Here is an 18,545-nt window from a genome sequence, read left to right as displayed (position 1 = left end):
AGTTGGTGATATTAGTTATACATCAATTATAACCACATTTTGAAAAAATATATCGTAGTAATAAATAAAAATTACCTCTTACTTTCAGGTTGGAAAAAAGTATTTTTCTATTAAACTAAATTAATTTTGTATCTATCTATAACAGCGGTTCCGAAAAGGTGTTCCGCGGAAGGGTCACAGGGGTTCCAAGAATTCGCAGCGCGGCCATCTTTGTTTGTGTCAAGAGTCTTTTAAGATATGTAAAAAAATGAGTTGGTGTTCCGCCAGAATTTGGTGGATAATTTAGGGTTCCATAGCAAACATAATTGGGAACCGCTGATCTATCAATCATTTATATTTTTAAGCCCCCAGTTTTTAGAAACACCATGGTAGAGCACTTAACCCGCCGCCTGGCGCCATAGATAACCCGAAATGACAAAATATGACTTGGTATTTAAGTTTTTGATAGATAGAAAGTAATTAAAAAATATTAAAACTTCTGACTGCATATATACTCCGATCTTATATTAAACGTTTTGCCAGAAATGTGAATTTACCTGATGCAACATAAATATACAATTCTATACTTCCTTCTAATGGAAATAAATTGAACAGTCATGTTCATAAGGATTTTTTGAAAGATGTGCAGGTGGCTCAGGTGTCAGCTTATGTTAAACAAGATGTAAAATGATAATAAAATTTTCAAGAAGAAATTAAAAAACTTACTAATAACTCGTACCAATAGGTCTTCGAGCAAACAAAAACACGCGAATCTCGGATCAAATAGATCTTCGAGTAATAAACTACATAGTTGTTTTTAGTTTTTTTTTAGTTTTTATGTAGTTTATTACTCGAAGATCTATTTGATCCGATATTCGCGTCTTTTTATTTGCTCGAAGACCTATTGGTACGAGTTATTAGTAAGTTTTTTAATTTCTTCTTGAAAATTTGTTTAAGGTTATTATCCCTTTTAATTATGGACTAATCTACTTTTTCGCGTATTTTATCATCCTTCGCACACTCCATAGGTGGTTTCTTCTAACTTAACTTATTGTAAAATGATAGGTTTATGTCACATACTAAATTAATATCTAAGAAAACTTCCCCTGTGCTCGTGTGCCAGATTCCTTTAAACGTAAATATTCACCACCAATAATGTATTCCGAGAATATGTGTGTGGAACTCTGTTGGCCTCATGATTCTCAGTCGATAAACCACGCCCCTACGCGTTTCCTCGTTTAATATTTCCTTTATCCTCGGGAGAGCCAAACAAAATACGATTTAATCGAAAAAAGTAACAATTTCAAAAAGAGAAATTTAGTTGATATTTATAGCACATTTTATTGAAATATACATTTTGACTTTGCCGTAATATAGATTTGACACAATTCACAAGTGAACACATATTTTTACATATACGCATAATTTGGCCGGCGATATATTCTATAATTATAAGTACATTTGGCATTATTCAAAGTCTATCTTAATAAGCCATATATTATAAACCGTTAACGGTATACGATCAAACCACGATTTAATTTGTATTCATTGTCGCTTATCGAACAATCTTCAGAGTTACGAGCGTAATTAGCTTGAAATTCCAGTTATTTTACGTTCGAAAACAAATTCGGTTAAAATATATTTTTCGTTCGAAAACAGATTCGTTTAAAATATATTTTTCGTTCAATATGAATACGGCGCTTCGGTAGATAGATATTTGCGAGGCCGAAGTCGCGAACTTCGCATTTTCCAAATTGAAGCGACGATGGTACGGGAACCGGAGACGCGTTCCCACGATCGGCTCGCTTCCTCCGCAGAGTCCTCGGGGACGAGAGAAACCGACTAGCTACGACAAAGTCACGTGACTTTTATCTCAGTCGCGCGGGTTCTTTGGTATTGTAGTCCGCGCCATGCAAAAATGGAGAATTGTGACAGCGCATATTTCGCTCCTCGGTTGCTTGATTAGAAACGCACGTGTCGCTGGGTTCTCCCTCTCTCTCTCTCTCTCGGAAATGATTACCCAAAGGAATCCAACAATCACGCGCTTTGGTTGGTCGTCGTTATAGGCCGCACTGTTCAACGCAATCGCGTTAAGCCCTCGCCTTCAGCGACGCGGAGAGTCAAAAAGTGGAAGTTTCAAAACTGTATCTTTGAGTAGAATTATTTCGGTAAAATTAACTTTTATTTTTAAAGTCAAATCCTAAAAACATTCCTTTCGAGTCAAAGGTGACTCGCGGGGTTTTAGAATTGAGAAAAACGTTTTTCACGCGTTAGCTTTCGAGCTCGTTTTGTGGTATTAATTCGGCTTCGAGTATTTCGCGGTACGTTCCTTTAACCGCGTACGTTTTTACGAGCGTCGTAAATAAGGCTTTTATCTTGGACTGAATGGCGAATGGCGGCGGCATTCGGGCAGTCTTAATATCAGAAAATCTGCGGCGAGATGACGGTGGTCGGCGGTTTACTGTCAATTTGCGACAAGCCGTAAACGGCAGCCGAGTGGACGAACGCGCCGCCGCTGCTGACGACGCACGAAGCGTGGTTGTTGGCACTGGAATACGGATGAAGGTGTAAGCCGTTCGTCCCTGAACTTCCCAAAAGACCGGACAAGTGGTGGTGCTGATTTACTCCCGAGTTGTGCATCAGATTCTGCAAATTCGAGTCTGGCGACTGCTTTTGTATGGAACAGACGTTGTTGTTTCCCTGCGACGGAGGTGGCGACGAAGACCACTTATTCAGATTGTGCAGGCTGTTCGAACTGCTGATGTCTTGCAGACTGAGTTTTCCTAAGAACGAGACGAGCAAAAATATTACTACTTTATTACCTTAGCTTTAATTTATGTTGCAAGAGCTATTTTTTAAAGTTCTCCAGAATTTGATCTCTCTTTTAAGCCTGTATAGTGTTTGTTTGTTTGTTTAAAAATGTTAATTTAAGCACACCGTCGCGTTACCTTTTCCATGGAAGCTGAAAACAAGTAATAAGTAAAAACAGTAAAAACATTTAGTGCCTTAAATATGGTTTTTAGTGTAGGTTAAATTGACAGAACAACTTAAGCTTCCACGCTTTGAGCCGGGTTCAGGCTCTTCAAGTACCTAGGAATTACTAGTATTTGTGAATTTATGGAAGCAGATAATAATAAAATGTATATTTTGTAGTCAACGATTGATCTCGGGAACTTACACAGGTCATGACGAAGAATGGAGATTTTTACTCGGACCCGAGATATTTGAATTTAAAGATCACCATAAACTAAAGCCACGGTCACACTAGAGCTTAAAACCCAATTTATGTTGGGTTGAATGCCAGTTTTGACCAATGAAAGTGAAAGAAACTCTCCATGACAACTAGTTTTAAGCGATAGTGTGAACGCGACTAAAGTCTATGGATAAACACGTGTTATAAAAAATTATCAAATCTATCCAAACAAAATCCATAATTTTGTCAATGGTCAAGGTTGCTTTAAGGACATGTTCAGGTTGTTTTAAATTGTTGCTTAAATCATTTCATGGGTTCAGATATTACAAATTATCACCAAGAAAAAATTAAAAATTCAATTTAAAATTGATTTAAACAATTTTTAATCATTGAAAAAAATCTACATTGTAGTAGAATTCTTCCTTTTTCTGTTCTCAATAACTAATGGAAAGTTAGCTAGCTGCTAGAGGTCGGCGTTCGATTAACTTTTATCCATGGATAAAATAAGTTCGACGATATTGAAATAATATTTATTTAAATAACCAATATTTGAATAATAATTGTAAAATGTTTAAATAATCGAAAGTGGATAAGCCTATTATTTAAACAAAACAAACAATTATTTAAATAAATACCATTTTAATTCAAATAAATGCTTGGTTGCGCAAAAGACATAATTAAATAAGTTAAAATTATATTCTTTTTACCAACTTTTGTTAAATAAATCGGAAATTTTGTGGATAATAAATAAACAATTCCGAGCACTAGCTAGCTCTCACATATTTATATATTAATATTTTTAGAATAGATCTTAAAATTAATTGATTTGAAAAACTCCAACGGTTCATTGTATAAATTAGCGCGTGCTGGTTCGGAAATGATAATCTTAAAACAAATGCAGATAAATATTTCTAAGCTCCAGTGATTCGATTTTAGGATCAGAATGAATAATTACACGAAAAAATGCGAGATATCATCGATATTCACGCGTTTGAATCTAAAAACCCTTCACGCGAATAATTTCTTTTAGCGTGTATTGTTAGCTGTTTCCGACTTTTATCTTTCAGCTTCGTTAACAAGGGAAAGACGATCTAATAACACATTGTTAAATCCACGAAAAGAGTGCTGTTGTGGGGACATTTTAATTCTATTAACATTTTGACAACATCGGATCTTGAAGAGACAAATATATCTTTATGTTTCCTATGATGACCGCTCCGGCACACAATTACGACATTGGCAGTTATTTTTTAATTCGTCGATATTAATAACGTCTTCGATACTTTCGTTTTTAATATTTCAGACTCTCTTACCTTCGATTTATCTCATTTCTAATTCCGCATCAGTGAACAAGCGATCTAATTCGTAAGAATTAAAATTTATTGCCATGACTAGATTGTTTTTAGTAAACTAAAATGTCGGAGACCACTAAAGTGAGGGCTAGCTAACTTCCAATTCGTTATTATAAAACCGAGAAAGGAAGAATTCTACTACGTGGTAATTTTCTTCCCAATTTTAGTCAGAGACAATCAGAGATCTGAGACTTCGTGGTATACGGAGAAGACCACTTTCGAAGAAAATGGATGCGCCCCCAGAGTTAAATAAAAAACTTATAACTTAAAATAAATAATGAATGATATTTTTTAGTATAGTCGATTTACTATCTGGAGAGCTTCGTTGATGCTATAAATAACAGTTAAAATGGTAACTGAAAATTTCCTATAAGGAATGCTCATTTCAGTTTACATAAAGCCAAGTTGTAGCCAAAGCGAGAAACTCGTATATAGAAAATCGTCTGCTTAGGAAAACAAAACTTAGAAAGCTAATAGGTGCTTCTATAAAATATGGGAGGTCACGTGTAAAAGGTTTTTTCCACGTCACTAGCTATAGTTATTAAAGATAGAGCACGCGCTCGAGTCGATAATGATTTTGGAATTTGAAGTCCACTTGCCAAAAAGCTTAAGCTCGTGACGCGTAGAAAAACATTTGATACTTTTCACTTTTTATTGTTTTATTTTATAGAAACACCTATTCCTTAATCCCTCTGTTATCATTTGACGATTTTAGATGCGCAGGATATCATTAATAATTTGTGCTTTGGCGATCTGCGTTTCAGCTTAGATGCGCAGGATAGCATGAATCATGTGTGCTTTAGCGATCTGCGTTTCAGCTTAGATGCGCAGGATACCATTAAAAATGTGTGCTTTGACAATCTGCGTTTCCGCTTAGATGCGCAGGATATCATGAATAATGTGTGCTTTAGCGATGTGCGTTTCAGCTTAGATGCGCAGGATATCATGAATAATGTGTGCTTTAGCGATGTGCGTTTCAGATTAGATGCGCAGGCTACCATTAAAAATGTGTGCTTTGACAATCTGCGTTTCAGCTTAGATGCGCAGGCTACCATTAAAAATGTGTGCTTTGACGATCTGCGTTTCAGCTTAGATGCGCAGGAATCATTAATTATGTGCTTTGACGATATGCGTTTCAGCTTAGATGCGCAGGATATCATTAATAATGTGTGCTTTGCGATGGGGTGATTACTATCCGTAACCGATGTACAAGCTTTGGCGATCTGCGTTTCAGCTTAGAAAAAATTTAACCCTGATATTATAGTACTATTATAAATAAGTTAGTTTTGGTTATGAAAACGTATTTATTTAAGCTTTCTTGGTCCCTTCAAAGGTTCGGAACAAAGGTGACTCGGTTGTCTGCCGCGTGTGCAATTCATTTCCTTAATCGCGTGAGCCCCAATTATAGCAATTCACTAAAACGACGAAGCTGCTCCGGCGGGCTACAGCCGACAACGACGGATCGTTCAATTCTCGAAGCGAGAGCTATAAAATCAAATCAGAGTTGACGTTTTCCACTATCTCAAATGGGCTTTTTCGGTTTCACTCAAACAAATTCCTTTTATGGGGAGCAACTCGCGCATCCATTGCAGCCGACGCTTTTTACCCCTTTTCGACTATAGGCCGCATCTTCTATATTGGCAATATCGCCTTAGCGCCAGCTAATACAAAGTTAAAACCGTAAAAGAATGGTTCGAAAAATAGAGGAAGACGTCATTGGAGGGAAAACGTGAGAGATTGCAAAAAACATTTTCCTTTTTTAGCTTTCCTAAATGATTATCTTTAAGTAGAAGTTGACATTTTTCGATCGGGCCATCGATTCAGTTTCGGCGGCGGCCCGAGTGCACCCTTCGGCCTAGCAACCCCCCCCCCCGATGCTTTTAAAGCTATTGGATGAAAGGGGGGAGAGGAAACATATCCTAGCGCACGAGAAAAAAAGTTAACTGCGAGTATATATCAGAAATAGAAGCTTATATGGTCTCGGTGGCTGGCCTTCTACGAATGATTTTGTTGGGAGACGCTACTTACGAGTTAGTTGGACCCTATTTGATAATAAAGTAACTTCATTTACTGGTAATGTGCTAAAAGAGCTTCATCTCGTCAGTTACGCTGGATTGTTAAATGACCAGGATTTGATATTTACGCTCGTACCATTGTTTCTTTTTTCACTGCTATTCACGAGCTTTTCCGTAATTTTAACGCTTTTCTTTTTTGGTGTTTTTTCTGGGTAACTAGAAAATAAAATTTCCCCGATACGGATCCAAAGTAATATCAAAATTGTTGGACGCTCAAATTAATTTGAATATAAAGTTATTCCGCTGTATTTTTCTTCACTTAAGCTATGTTTTTTGCTTCAGTATTAAGATACATTAACTCCGAAATACGTTTTTTACTAATAGATTTCGCGGAGAAATTCTACCGAGTAATTCTTTGAATTTGACCTTTTAATGAAAAACGTTTTCTTCTCGAAACCTTTACCGAGCGTGTGAGAGGACGTGGTCAACGACATTAAATTCTAAGAGTTCACGACCAGAGACGAAAAAAATTCACTTAATGCTCACTAATAAGATCTGTTTTTCCTTTTCTCGAAGTCATTTGTCTCGGACTAAATTTAGAGAAAAACTAAGGAGTGATTAATTTTAAAATTTTCCGCGCGGCGGAGCTACCGTAGAGAAGCAGTCTCTTATCAAGATTAGTCGCGGCCATTATTTGATTGACTGAGTGCTCTCTCACACCAATGCCCCTCTCAATATCGAGAGTCCGGCCCTTCGGTGTCTACATGTAGACGCTGACTTTTTTGAAGATCAAGAAAAACAGTGGGCGCAAATGTAGTGTAGCCAGCGAAGAAAAAGAAAATGTTTTTCTCGAGTGACTTGGAGATTTTAAGACGCTACTCGGAATATAGAGGAAGACAAGGAATGGCCCTAAATTGAAAAGGGACTCGAAGTGGATGCAGGGGGGAGGGGGAGGGGGAGGCGCGGGGTGACCAGAGAGTGATGTTCCGGACACTATCCGGAAAATGCTTCGGCGCAATATATGTGGCGAGGGAAGCGGAATCTATAATATAAGATAGAGCTTAGCCCTTGGTTGTGTTAGGAGAGAAGGCAATCTCCATTACTGTCGTTACGCCGCAGCGGTAAGAGACGCTAATTGAAATAAATGGCCGCGCCGTAGCTTCAGTCTTCCTCCCCCTTCGCCCTTCGCCAGACGAATGAATGCCCTCGGCTGGCGAAGACGCTTATATACGGTATTGTTCCATTTACGGAATTGAAACGTCGGATGCGACCTTATTTAGCGTCCGAATCCTGGAGGAGCCACCCCGAAGCTTGTCGGCGCGCTTTCGGGACACGAGCGCGCCTGCCCCCACTCCGCCCCCTTCGCGCCAGAGCCATCTAGTAGCGGAAAGATAAGAAAGAAATGGCCGTACTATACCTTGACGCGATGCGAATTGTTATAGGAAGAGTTCCGTGGTACGTACATCGTCGGCTGCGGGAGAAAATATGCTGGCCGTCTTGGCGATTACCTAGGGATGCCTTTAAGTACGCCCGGCCCGTTGCCGTGGTAACCGCGGGTTCTTTTCTCCCTGGCGCATTTTCTACTCGAGAAACTTCCCAATAATCCCTTAAACGTGAAAAGTAGAAAACGAAGCGCGCCGGAAGAGAGGCGATAGGGGAAGGGCTGCTTTAAATTTCAAATTTGGACGCTATTCCGTTGGTGACACGGTATAACTTTTTAGGAAAGATGAGCCGGATAAAAAGCGAACTGCTTGAATTTCATTAGGAAAGTTTCTCTAGCCACGTCTAGTTAGACGACGAAAGAAACTTCGAGCAGAAATTACTTCCAACGGAGATAATGACGCTCACTTTGCATATACCGAGAGACGGAACAACGCAATTACAAAATGCTCTTCTACGTTTCGAGACTAAATAAATGCTCTAAAAATATTAAAGTAATATTAGACCGAACGAGAAACGAGTGAAATTTTATCTCCCTCGAGTTAACTGACAATTGTAAGACCAATTTACTGATCCCACCTTACGCTCGTTAGTGTTTACTTCGGATGGTTGAGCTTGGCATTCCTTTGAAAAGGCTATTTTTGATTGTGGTAAGACAATAGAGAGCAATTGGTGTAGGCAGTGTTACGAAAATATTACAATTTTAAATAATTTCGAAAAATTACTATTAGATAGTATAGTTTAGAATTTGAATAATATCTCTAGATATTGGTCGATATTAAAGCTTATTTTGGCCAACCAACACTTCGTATTTCTTTTATTAGACGAAAATGCCACGTCTATTAGGAAATTTCAGCAGACATGACAATAGGATCAATGTATTGCTATTTTTTTGCGGATTAATAATAAGTAAGTGTTAGATGTAAATAAGACACGATCGTGCAAACACCATGAAACAATAAACAAATTTACCATTTAATAGTTTGTTTTCCAAATGCAACGGAAGTCCGTGTTGGTGGTTTGATAAGTTGAGTTTGGAGTCTTTCTGGCCCTGGTCTTTGGAATTGTTGCACCCTCCCAAGTCGTGCATCCCTCCGTTAGTCGACCCTGATGTACCATTACAGGAAGGCTGGTTGTGGTGGCTTCCATTCGAGGAATGACTAGAAGAATTTGGAGACGACGTAGCGTCGTTTCCCGAGTTCGTGCCGTTGGTCGTCGAGTTGTTTTGGTGGTTCCCATTCTGCGAACCTGGCCTCTGGTTCGCGGAATTCTGTTGGCTGGAAGATCCGTTTGGCTGCTGCGACGTCCCGTTATTTCCACCGTTACTGTTCCCGTTCGCGTTCGGATTACTGGAATTTCCACCGTTGCTTTGGTTGCTTCCGGAGTTGGAACTGTTCTGCTGCTTCTGTTGATTTAGGCGTTCTTGTTTGCGAAACTTTGCCCTTCGATTTTGGAACCAAACCTAAATACAAATAAAATATTTCTTTAGGCTCTTATTAAAGCTTTATAGCGCGATACTAAGAACGTCTAATGAAAAATAAAAATTTCTTAACGAGTTGCGGATATAGAGCCGAGATAGTTCATTCAAACAATTGGAATAATCAAACAGAAAAGGGAATGTTTTTTTATTATCCTGGGCTCGTGGCGTGTATTCTTAAGAGTTTTTCGAAGCTTCCGTCGCTTCGATGCGCCATAGGGACGGAACTCTAAATTGACACCCGACGCACGACCCCCCTAAAAAATTGCTCCGAGCGCCTGTCTTCATCGAAACCGTGACAGTTGCCTAGGAGAAAACAGGGGAAAGGGGAGAGTCTGGATAGTCTGTTGTCGCCCCCCCCCGCTTGGATAGCACTCGATAATTGAATCTAATCTTGTTAAGCTAATCGAATCGACGGGCGATGCCACTGCTGTAAGTCTTGTTGGTCCAACACTGCGGAACTGGAACGAGCGAGTATGTTGCCCGGATACTTCATACTGACTTCAACGCACGAGCCTAGCTACTATATTTTATCTACTGGTTTTTTAGCGCATAGGTGTATCTTGAGGGTTTGATGGCTTTAAGTTTATTTCGTTTCAACACAACCATTGATATTTTTTCTTGTTCTTACAAAATTTAACGCTGATAAATATGGCACACCTTTGAAAGAATAGTGTTTATTTGGCCTCCGTACGGTTAATTTTGGTTGTGTTATATTCAAAACGAGAGGTTATAAAATCCTTTGAAGCAGAAAATATTTTACAGGTTTTTAATTTGTTGAGTTAAATTTCAGAGCAAATATAAAAATTTTCACGTGTTAATTTTTCAAAAAAGTCATAAAGTCGTGACAAAATAAGTTGTTACTTTCCAAAATAACGTGTATCGGATACTTAACAGAAAATTCGTGAAAACTCTGATTTTTATGTTTCAGCATTGACCAATACATTTTTTTATGAATTCAAAAGTTCAAAGATTTTATTAAATCATTTTTTTTAAATAACATTTATTGTATACAGGTCCTAGCACGATAAAACATATGTTGAAATAACCTCTGTATCATATCAGGTCTGGGTCTTCCAGGCTATAGTAACAGGAATTTTCTATACTGGTTCCTTGATGAAGCCACACAGGAAAGGTCTGGGGATCTTGAGGGACATTGAATAGGACCGTTACGTTGAATCATCATATTTGTGGTTATGAATTTCACAACATTGCGTTGTTTATGCGTTTGTGCACCGTCAAGCTGGAACTAAAGACGTCTTTGATCACCCAAAGAAATGTCTTCCAACTTGATTGCTACCTTGTTTTGAGGAAAGGTGAAGTAGCTCTGGCCATTATAAAGATTTCCGAAGGAAAAATAAGACCAACTAGAATTTCCTACACGTGTAGTCTAAATTACACTTTGTGGTGATGAGGGAATCCCAAATGTGGTTTAACATCATTCCAAATGAGGTTTTTTTGGCGATTACATGTCGAATATCTCGAGAAAGAACATTCATCGGACATTAAAAGTAGACAATGAATCCGGATATTTGTTACAGAACCAGTTACAAATTTCATTTTGGCGTTGCTGGTCTCCATTATAAAGAGGCTGAGGAAGGGTGGCTCGGTACGAATGTTAGTTGTGGTGGTGTAGATCTCTCCAGTCGAATTAGATGAGATCAGTGTCTTTCATGTCGATATTAAGGCGCCTTTGTCCACGAAACATAGAGTCGACATTTCCAGTACTGTTAAAGTCACGAACAATTCGAATAAAGGTGCTCGGAGTCAATCTACTGTTAAGTTAGCGCTTTGCGGATATCTAACTTGAAAAGTGTTCCGATTACATTAACCAAAATATAATTCTAGCATAAAAGAGCGCCGTTCACGAGAATACGTGATTTGAATGTATACTGATAATGATTAGGAATATGGTATTTGAAGCTCTAAATACCAATTGTGTCACTGACGTACAACAATAAAAAATAGTGTCGAAAACCATGTTTTAATTATTCTAGGTCTATTAGAATGGAAAATATTGTCAACTATTTTTGCATCGCAGCAGAAGGAAGAGTCATGCACGTAACATTATGAATTCATCAAGATAGGAGTACCCTACTTTGAACGCCATCCATCCTAGGAATATGAATGACCGTATCCTGGAATGGAAAACTGTTTTCCCTAAATACGGGCTTTCCGTCACACCTACGGTAACGTAGCTCGAGCTAAAACTTAAAACCTCAGCCTGTAGCGCCATCTTACGGCAGGCAGTATTACTAGATTAACATAAATGCGTGTACATATAATTTCGTCTGCTAGACGTTCGAAATAAGAAGTAATAACGGCTTTTTCTTTGGTTTAGTAGTGGAAACTGATTATAATTAGTGGCGGAAGGTGAACTTTTTGTTTTAGAAGCAAAATATTGTGTTATCTAATTAAAAAATATGTATTTACCATTATTTGTCACTTTTTTACTTTTGGAAAAAACAGTATAGTTGTGTTCTTGGAAAATTAAATTGAACGCTTTTCCTTGTTTCATTGTAACAACTATAAAAACACGTGGCGTGCCAACAACTAGCGGACGAAAATGAATTCTCAAGTTCAAACTATTTCCGCTATATATGTCTATATTGTATTAAGTCAATGGTTTAACGTTGCCAAGCCTACCTACCCAGTCTACTCCATAATTTCCTCTCCATAATTTAAATTATCCTAGGTCATCGTTAAAAATTAATTTTTTTGTCAAGGTTTCGTTTCTGTTCTGTTGGTTTGTGAGTAAAACGTAAAGGTCACTGATATAATGTTTAGAGTGTAAAGGTGCATCAGACTTCTTTACTTATATATTTACTGCCATGATAAATTATATAAATTTTAGCTTCATTAGGATTTGGAAAAGATTTCACTTCAAACGCTCTAATTTACATGACCTTACGCGTCTGCTTCACTTCGCCTGCGACGAAATTATGTTGAATGCTGCTATCTTGATGAGTTACTGGTAATGTTTTATTTTAAAATTGTAATTCAGTAAATCATTTCAAAGCATTCCAAACATTTTATACAAAAAAGTTATTTTGGGTAGTAGCAATTAGTTTTCATAACTTACAAGGAGACATCCCGAAGTGTAACCCACTGATTTTGTTCAAACTCGGGGGATTGCTAGACCTTCATGTAACTTGAAAAATCCCCGAGGGAATTTTTTCAATTGGCAACCGTTTTACCATGGCAACGAAAAATGTTTTTTACAACAACAAATGGAAATTTTCCCATTGAAAATAACATGCGATTCTGACCGATTCCTAAGACCCTCCTGTGAAAAATTTTAACAAATTTCAAAATTTCGAAAATGCCAAAAATAGAAAAAATAGATAAAAATTGCCAAAAAAAACCATCAAAATTGATCAATTTGAGGTCAAAATCCCATGCTATTTTCAATGGGAAAATTTAATATTTTGTGTTGTCAAAAACATTTTTCGTTGCCATGGCAAAACGGTTGCCCATTGAATAAATTCCCTTTGGGATTTTTCATGATACATGAAGGTCTACCAATCCCCCGAGTTTGAACAAAATCGGTGGGTTACACTTCGGGATGTCTCCTTGTTAGTGGAAAATGGTCCGTTTACGACCCGACTTAAATTTTACCATTCTACGATTGTCTTTGAAATCTTTTGTCTACGACCTACCGGGGAAAAATACAGGTTCCGAAGTCGTCAAATGTTTTTAAATTTCTTTGAATTTACAAACTAAAGAGTTCCCAATTGAAAACATGACACAATATACTTTTTGATAGAACTGTCCTTATCGGGCAATCGAAAACACCCATTATAATTATTAATTTTTATATCGACGTTTTTAGTCATTTAATTCTTTCTAGTGAAAAAAATATAAAGTATGATATAAAATGATGATGGATTTATAGTTAAATGTATTTGCCCTTAAGGCTTTTGTAGCTAAACGCCTCTACCTGAAGGTTTTTAGAGCGAAATATCTCTGCCCTTAAGAGTTTTAGAGCTTAAGGTTTTTATAGCCAAAAGTCTTTTACTGTAGGTTTTCTTTGCCTGAAGGTTTTTATAGACAAATGTTTTTGCCGGAAGGTTTTTATAGCCAAGAGCCTTTTGTTGAAGGTTTTTATAGCCAAACGTCTTTGCCTGAAGGTTTTATAGCCAAAATTCTTTTTCAGAAGGTTTTTATAGCTAAACGTGTATGTCTGAAGGCTTTTATAACAGAGTATCAACGTAAAACCTTTTAAAGCTAAACTTTGTTCGTGAATTTCTTAATAGCTAAATCTTTTCCTATAGTACTTTATTTAGCTAATAAAATTTTTTGCTTGGAACTTTCATATACCCAAATCATTTTTTAGATTAGAACTTTCATATATTTAAAAACCTTTTGGTTTTTGGATTTTATGTACGCTAAAACATTTATTTTTGATTTTCGGGCTGTTATCTTACTATTTAGTTTATCACGCGGGTGTCGGGTGTTTCGGCCTTTATCCAAATAAAACGGAGCTTTACATAATCCGGGGGTACAAGACCGGCTCTTTTTTTACGTAGTATTTTCAGTCGAGCTTTTACACTCTCTGCCGCAGCCTATCCTGAGAGGCATCTACACGCGTAGTGCACCGAAGCGTTAATATTTCGGATAAATAGTAACCCGGGGCTTCCCCTTCTGTCGGCCCTACGAGGAGAAGTGTTCGTAGATATTTGGGCCTACAATCAGGGAGGGCGCAGGTGCCCGCGACGCTACGGGGAATAGGAATGTCAACACAGACAGCGCCCGACAGGGGCACAATACATAAAAGACTCCCTCTATTGGTCTTCTATTAGATCCGTATTGTATACTTCGGGGAGTTGGCTCCAAGTTTTGCAAAGAGGGCGAATTATTAGGGCGCGCGATACCCTTCCGCGCTGACTGTGACCATATAGGCCCGTGTCCAGTTTAGTCTCTGGTGTCAACACCGCCTCACTTTCTTTTAGGCTTTGGTTTAGTGGGTTACTCCTCGGTTAAAGAGCCAGGGTTTCAAATATTTATACGTTACCGAATAATGAATTAACTATACGAACGCGCTTGAAATTAAATGAAACTCAAAATATATATTTACAATAATTTTTTTAGTATAATACCAGTATTTGGAATATAAATATAGCTCTGCACCTAAAATGGTGCTGCTCTGGATGAAGTTATTATTAGCGGTGTTAGGAAATAAATCCACTGATAATTTATAACGAAACTATTCTATAAGCGACAATGGAACAAGGTTTCCGAATTGAAATTTCCGTAATTGTAGGCTTAATAAATATTTTATATTATCAAACATTAAAATTTTAGATAATCATAAATTTTGTTTTCAGACGAGGGTTATAAAACCGTGTTTATTAATATGAAGTTTTAAACTGAAATACGTGTACAATATAAACTTTAGTTGACTAAATTCGATTATCGTCTGAAAAAAGTATAAGAAAAGAATATTATTCGTTTTACAAATAACTATATTTATTATCTAACTTAACGAGATATTTTTTTCGTGCAGCTTCGCTTTCCCCGAGTGAAACTTATGAACCAAGGACCGATATTTTTCAAGGATATAAAGGAAGCCACTTGGGTCTCGTATTCTACAGAGATAAATATTTTTTTCCTGATGACGCGGGTAATTTTTAACTCGGTGCTTTGATCAACGTATTTTCTGATAACAATTACATCGTACACGCGTATATAGCGTAAAAGAAGCCCGTACCGGTGGTTCGAACTAAACAAAACACAAAAAAAAAACAAGAGGGAAGGTTTTGTAAGAGATGGGGTTAAAAAAAATGAAGATGGATGACGGGAAAGTTCACCCTGAACAAGAGCCAGAAAATACGAATTTCGCTGTCCAAAGTGTTGAAGCTCTGGCGCTAGATGGCGGTTTTTTTTCTCCATCAGAGGCTCGATACCACACCCACCAGGCTTCCGAGGAACTATTTCTCGACCAATACGAAACGGAAAGGAAAGAGAGTGCACGAGCGGGAGAGCGGGGGAAAGCACTGGGCGGGAAATGAATGAAAGAGACGCCATCTTTATTTGACACTCCCTCGCCTGTACAGACCGAAGATATTTTCATTCTCTCTCTGAAATTTCTTCCACCCTCAATCTACTTTCAGACTTTCATACGAGGAAGGGGAAAGCCGAAGCCTCAGGGTGCCAACATACGCGTATGTGGAAAAAAGGGAAAAAGAAATTCACTTCATGCATATAAAGAGATCCGTTTTAATTCTTTAGGCGAGGCTTTTATTGATTTTTCCGACTGGAGCCCGAGCAAACCTTTGGGATAGTCTCTGATAATCCCGAGTTTTATTAATCTACAATAACGTCCATAAATAGAAGATTGTTCATATTTAAAATTATCTTATAAACAATGTTCTAAGTGTTAAAGGGGAACGGCCAAGTTTTTCCAAATTAGGCCTTATTTCCGTATCAAAAGATTAACAAGACGTTCAATATACTAACACGTACCTTTTTTTTTGTCTTGAAAAAATTGCTTTTGGCCCAAAAAGGTGAACCGAAAAATGTTTGGGTTTGAATTTTCACCGCCATCTTATGGGCTGCTGCCAGCGCCCCTAACCCCGTATGAGCGATTTGCGAACTATCCTAACTTTTAAAATCGGGCAAATTTAGGCTTAGGTCTCTTATAAATGGAACGCGCCGCGCGTGCAAAACCTATTTTTTGCGTATTCAGCAGCGCGCGCTTTTATGTTGTTTTTCTGACTCACCGACTTCTCACCAGGTGCCGCGGCGGACGCGCGCTTTTCGATTTCCCGAAATTTCTTTATTTTATTAAAAATTAACGACTCAATATTTTTTGATGCGGTTTTCGCCATAAATTTTTGTTTTTAATGGGCTATAGGGCTACCTAACTGGTTAAAGGAGCGTATTGATTATTATTTTGGTGACAATATAAAAGTGTCAAAACACACAGTGCTCGTGAATGAAAAATGACCATTATCTTTTAGAAATTTTCAGTATGTTATAAGTTGATTAATAGCATAGCATAAGTAACATATGAACCATTAGAATCGTAGATTTATCCTTGTAATTTTTTTCTACTAAAACCTATTTTCAGCACTGACAAATCCATAATCCAAAAATTTGGATTTTTTGTAGATTTATTTTTTCTATTGGTCAGCCAATTTAAAACTCGGCCAGTCTGATAATACTCTGAAAAATGTTGGTTTAAGTTTATATAAACGAAACACAAAACAGATTTAGATCTCAAATTCGAAGAATATTACCTCGAACGACGTGTTTTGTTTAATAATATATAGGTCACGATTGAATAGTTGGTCATTACTTTGCTAACGGAAAGATTTTTGAAATTCTGCGTTAAAAATGTATGTATTGCGTTACTAATGTATTCATCAATAAAGTTGAAATAAATTCTGCAGGTAAATTACCTATTGAAGTATGAAATGAGTTGAGTTGAAAGCGGTGATAGCAAGAATAAAGATAGACTTTGATTGGCGCCAAAACCTGGCCGACGCCATTGCCGAAATTTTAAACCACTATATTCGCCATTGTTTCAGTACCGCCCTATCCAACCACCCAGAGCAGGGGCCCATATACCACAGAGAGCGGGTGGATGTCGACAATCCAAATTTATACGAAATTCAAACCCGGCCACCTGAATTAAAAGTTGCTAGATGACTAGGGCCTAATGTTTTGCTTGGGAATTAGCCTAGCTGATTATTTTTTTTTATTTATGTACCACTAGGGGCAGGTGGATGTCTATGGGCCCAAAAAATTTGAAGCATAGGGGCTCTGCCATGGGTTAATACACCACTGGATGGTTCAACCAGATATTAAATATCAGATTTGTTGAAATATTTACAAGCGGGTTGGCGGAGTGGTTAGCATTTTCGCCTCGGTTCGAACCCAGTTTGTTCCATTGGGTGAAAACTCGGAGCAACTCCTTCCGCATTGAGTTTTGCGAGTTCTGTCTTCTCTGGTTGAAGAGGTTTCCCTATAGTTCTTCGGTTTCCCATTTCCATAAAAACTTTCACAGGCTAGCGGTAATAGTTAGCGTATAAGGAGCTGTTGGCTCACGTGGCACCACCCTCCTACGCATTGTAACCCGGCCACCTGAATTAAAGGCATTAAAGGTCACTCAATGACTTGGGTATTAGCCTAGCTGATTATTATTATTATATAGTGAAATATTATTTATTATGTTAATATTATATTGATAATATTAATATACTTAAAAAACGACCTTTTGGGTGGCCATTTAGGAAATATGAAATGAAATAGTACTTTTCTTGCTGTAACTAGGTGCGAAGCAAATTTACTGTTTACCAATAAACAACCATAATATTTATGGTTTGGGCCAAATCTATAGAACTGCAGAGATTCTTTTTCCTATCCGCGAAAATTTATCTGCTCTCGAATTTAAGTTTTGTGATTAAAAAGTAAACGAATTTGTATACGAAATATAAGAGGATGGCACGAAAAGCTAATTTTGTTGCCCCGTTTCAGATTATGACCCAGAGTGTGTCAGAATTTATAGCCCGGTGTACTTAGTAACAAAGACCATACCACCGGAGGCCTATCATCATAGTGCCCTACGCCAACGTCCCCAAGCCCGGACAGATGACAAATCCAGCATGGGTAGCGGAACCCTACTACTGATGGTCTCACCTTTGACGCAAGCCACTCAACCCAGCAGAAGGTGCAGCAATGGGTGGACCAATCCCCACTTCGCACACAGCAGTGGGATTTAGAATGGATGCTATAGCAACTCCATCCGACACCCTACCTATGAAGGTAAGGAGCCAAACCCTTTGGAAAGAGCTCCTAAAGGGGAACGACGAGCACACAGCAGCCCAAGTAACCCGGCACAGCTGGCACCGGAGATCCCGGTGGGTCCCAAAAGGCCGGGAAACAGGACCGCCGTGCCCGCATATGGAGGCTCGCCACCCCACAGCAGGCTACCCAATCCGCCGAGGCGGCCAGTTTGCCTGGACCCTCTCCGTTAGCCTGAACCGAAGTTCAGTATCCAGCCCAAACCTGACCGAAGTCGGAGGTGGAGATAGGACCATTTGATCAGAGCTAACATCTCCCAGTGCGCCACCGCCCTTATGGGT

At 38.2% G+C, this 18,545-nt stretch overlaps 1 protein-coding gene across 1 annotated transcript in view; it reads right to left on the bottom strand.

The window, feature by feature from the left end:
- Positions 1-1,350: 1,350 nt before the first annotated feature.
- The window catches only part of LOC149947919 (uncharacterized), a 33,128-nt gene continuing 15,933 nt past the window's right edge, over positions 1,351-18,545 (bottom strand). The window contains exons 3-4 of the mRNA XM_090170991.1: positions 8,952-9,441; positions 1,351-2,762 (exon numbers count right to left, since the gene is read on the bottom strand). Coding sequence (XP_090027117.1) covers positions 2,401-2,762; positions 8,952-9,441 — 852 coding nt within the window. The 3' untranslated portion in view covers positions 1,351-2,400. The remainder of the gene's footprint in view (positions 2,763-8,951; positions 9,442-18,545) is intronic.

This window comes from Leiobunum rupestre, chromosome 4, assembly GCF_980474605.1.
Source record: "Leiobunum rupestre chromosome 4, qqLeiRupe1.1.hap1, whole genome shotgun sequence".
NCBI classification, from domain to species: domain Eukaryota; kingdom Metazoa; phylum Arthropoda; class Arachnida; order Opiliones; family Sclerosomatidae; genus Leiobunum; species Leiobunum rupestre.
The sequence above is the reverse complement of the archived record's forward strand: the minus strand, read 5'-3'. Positions and strand labels throughout refer to the sequence as shown.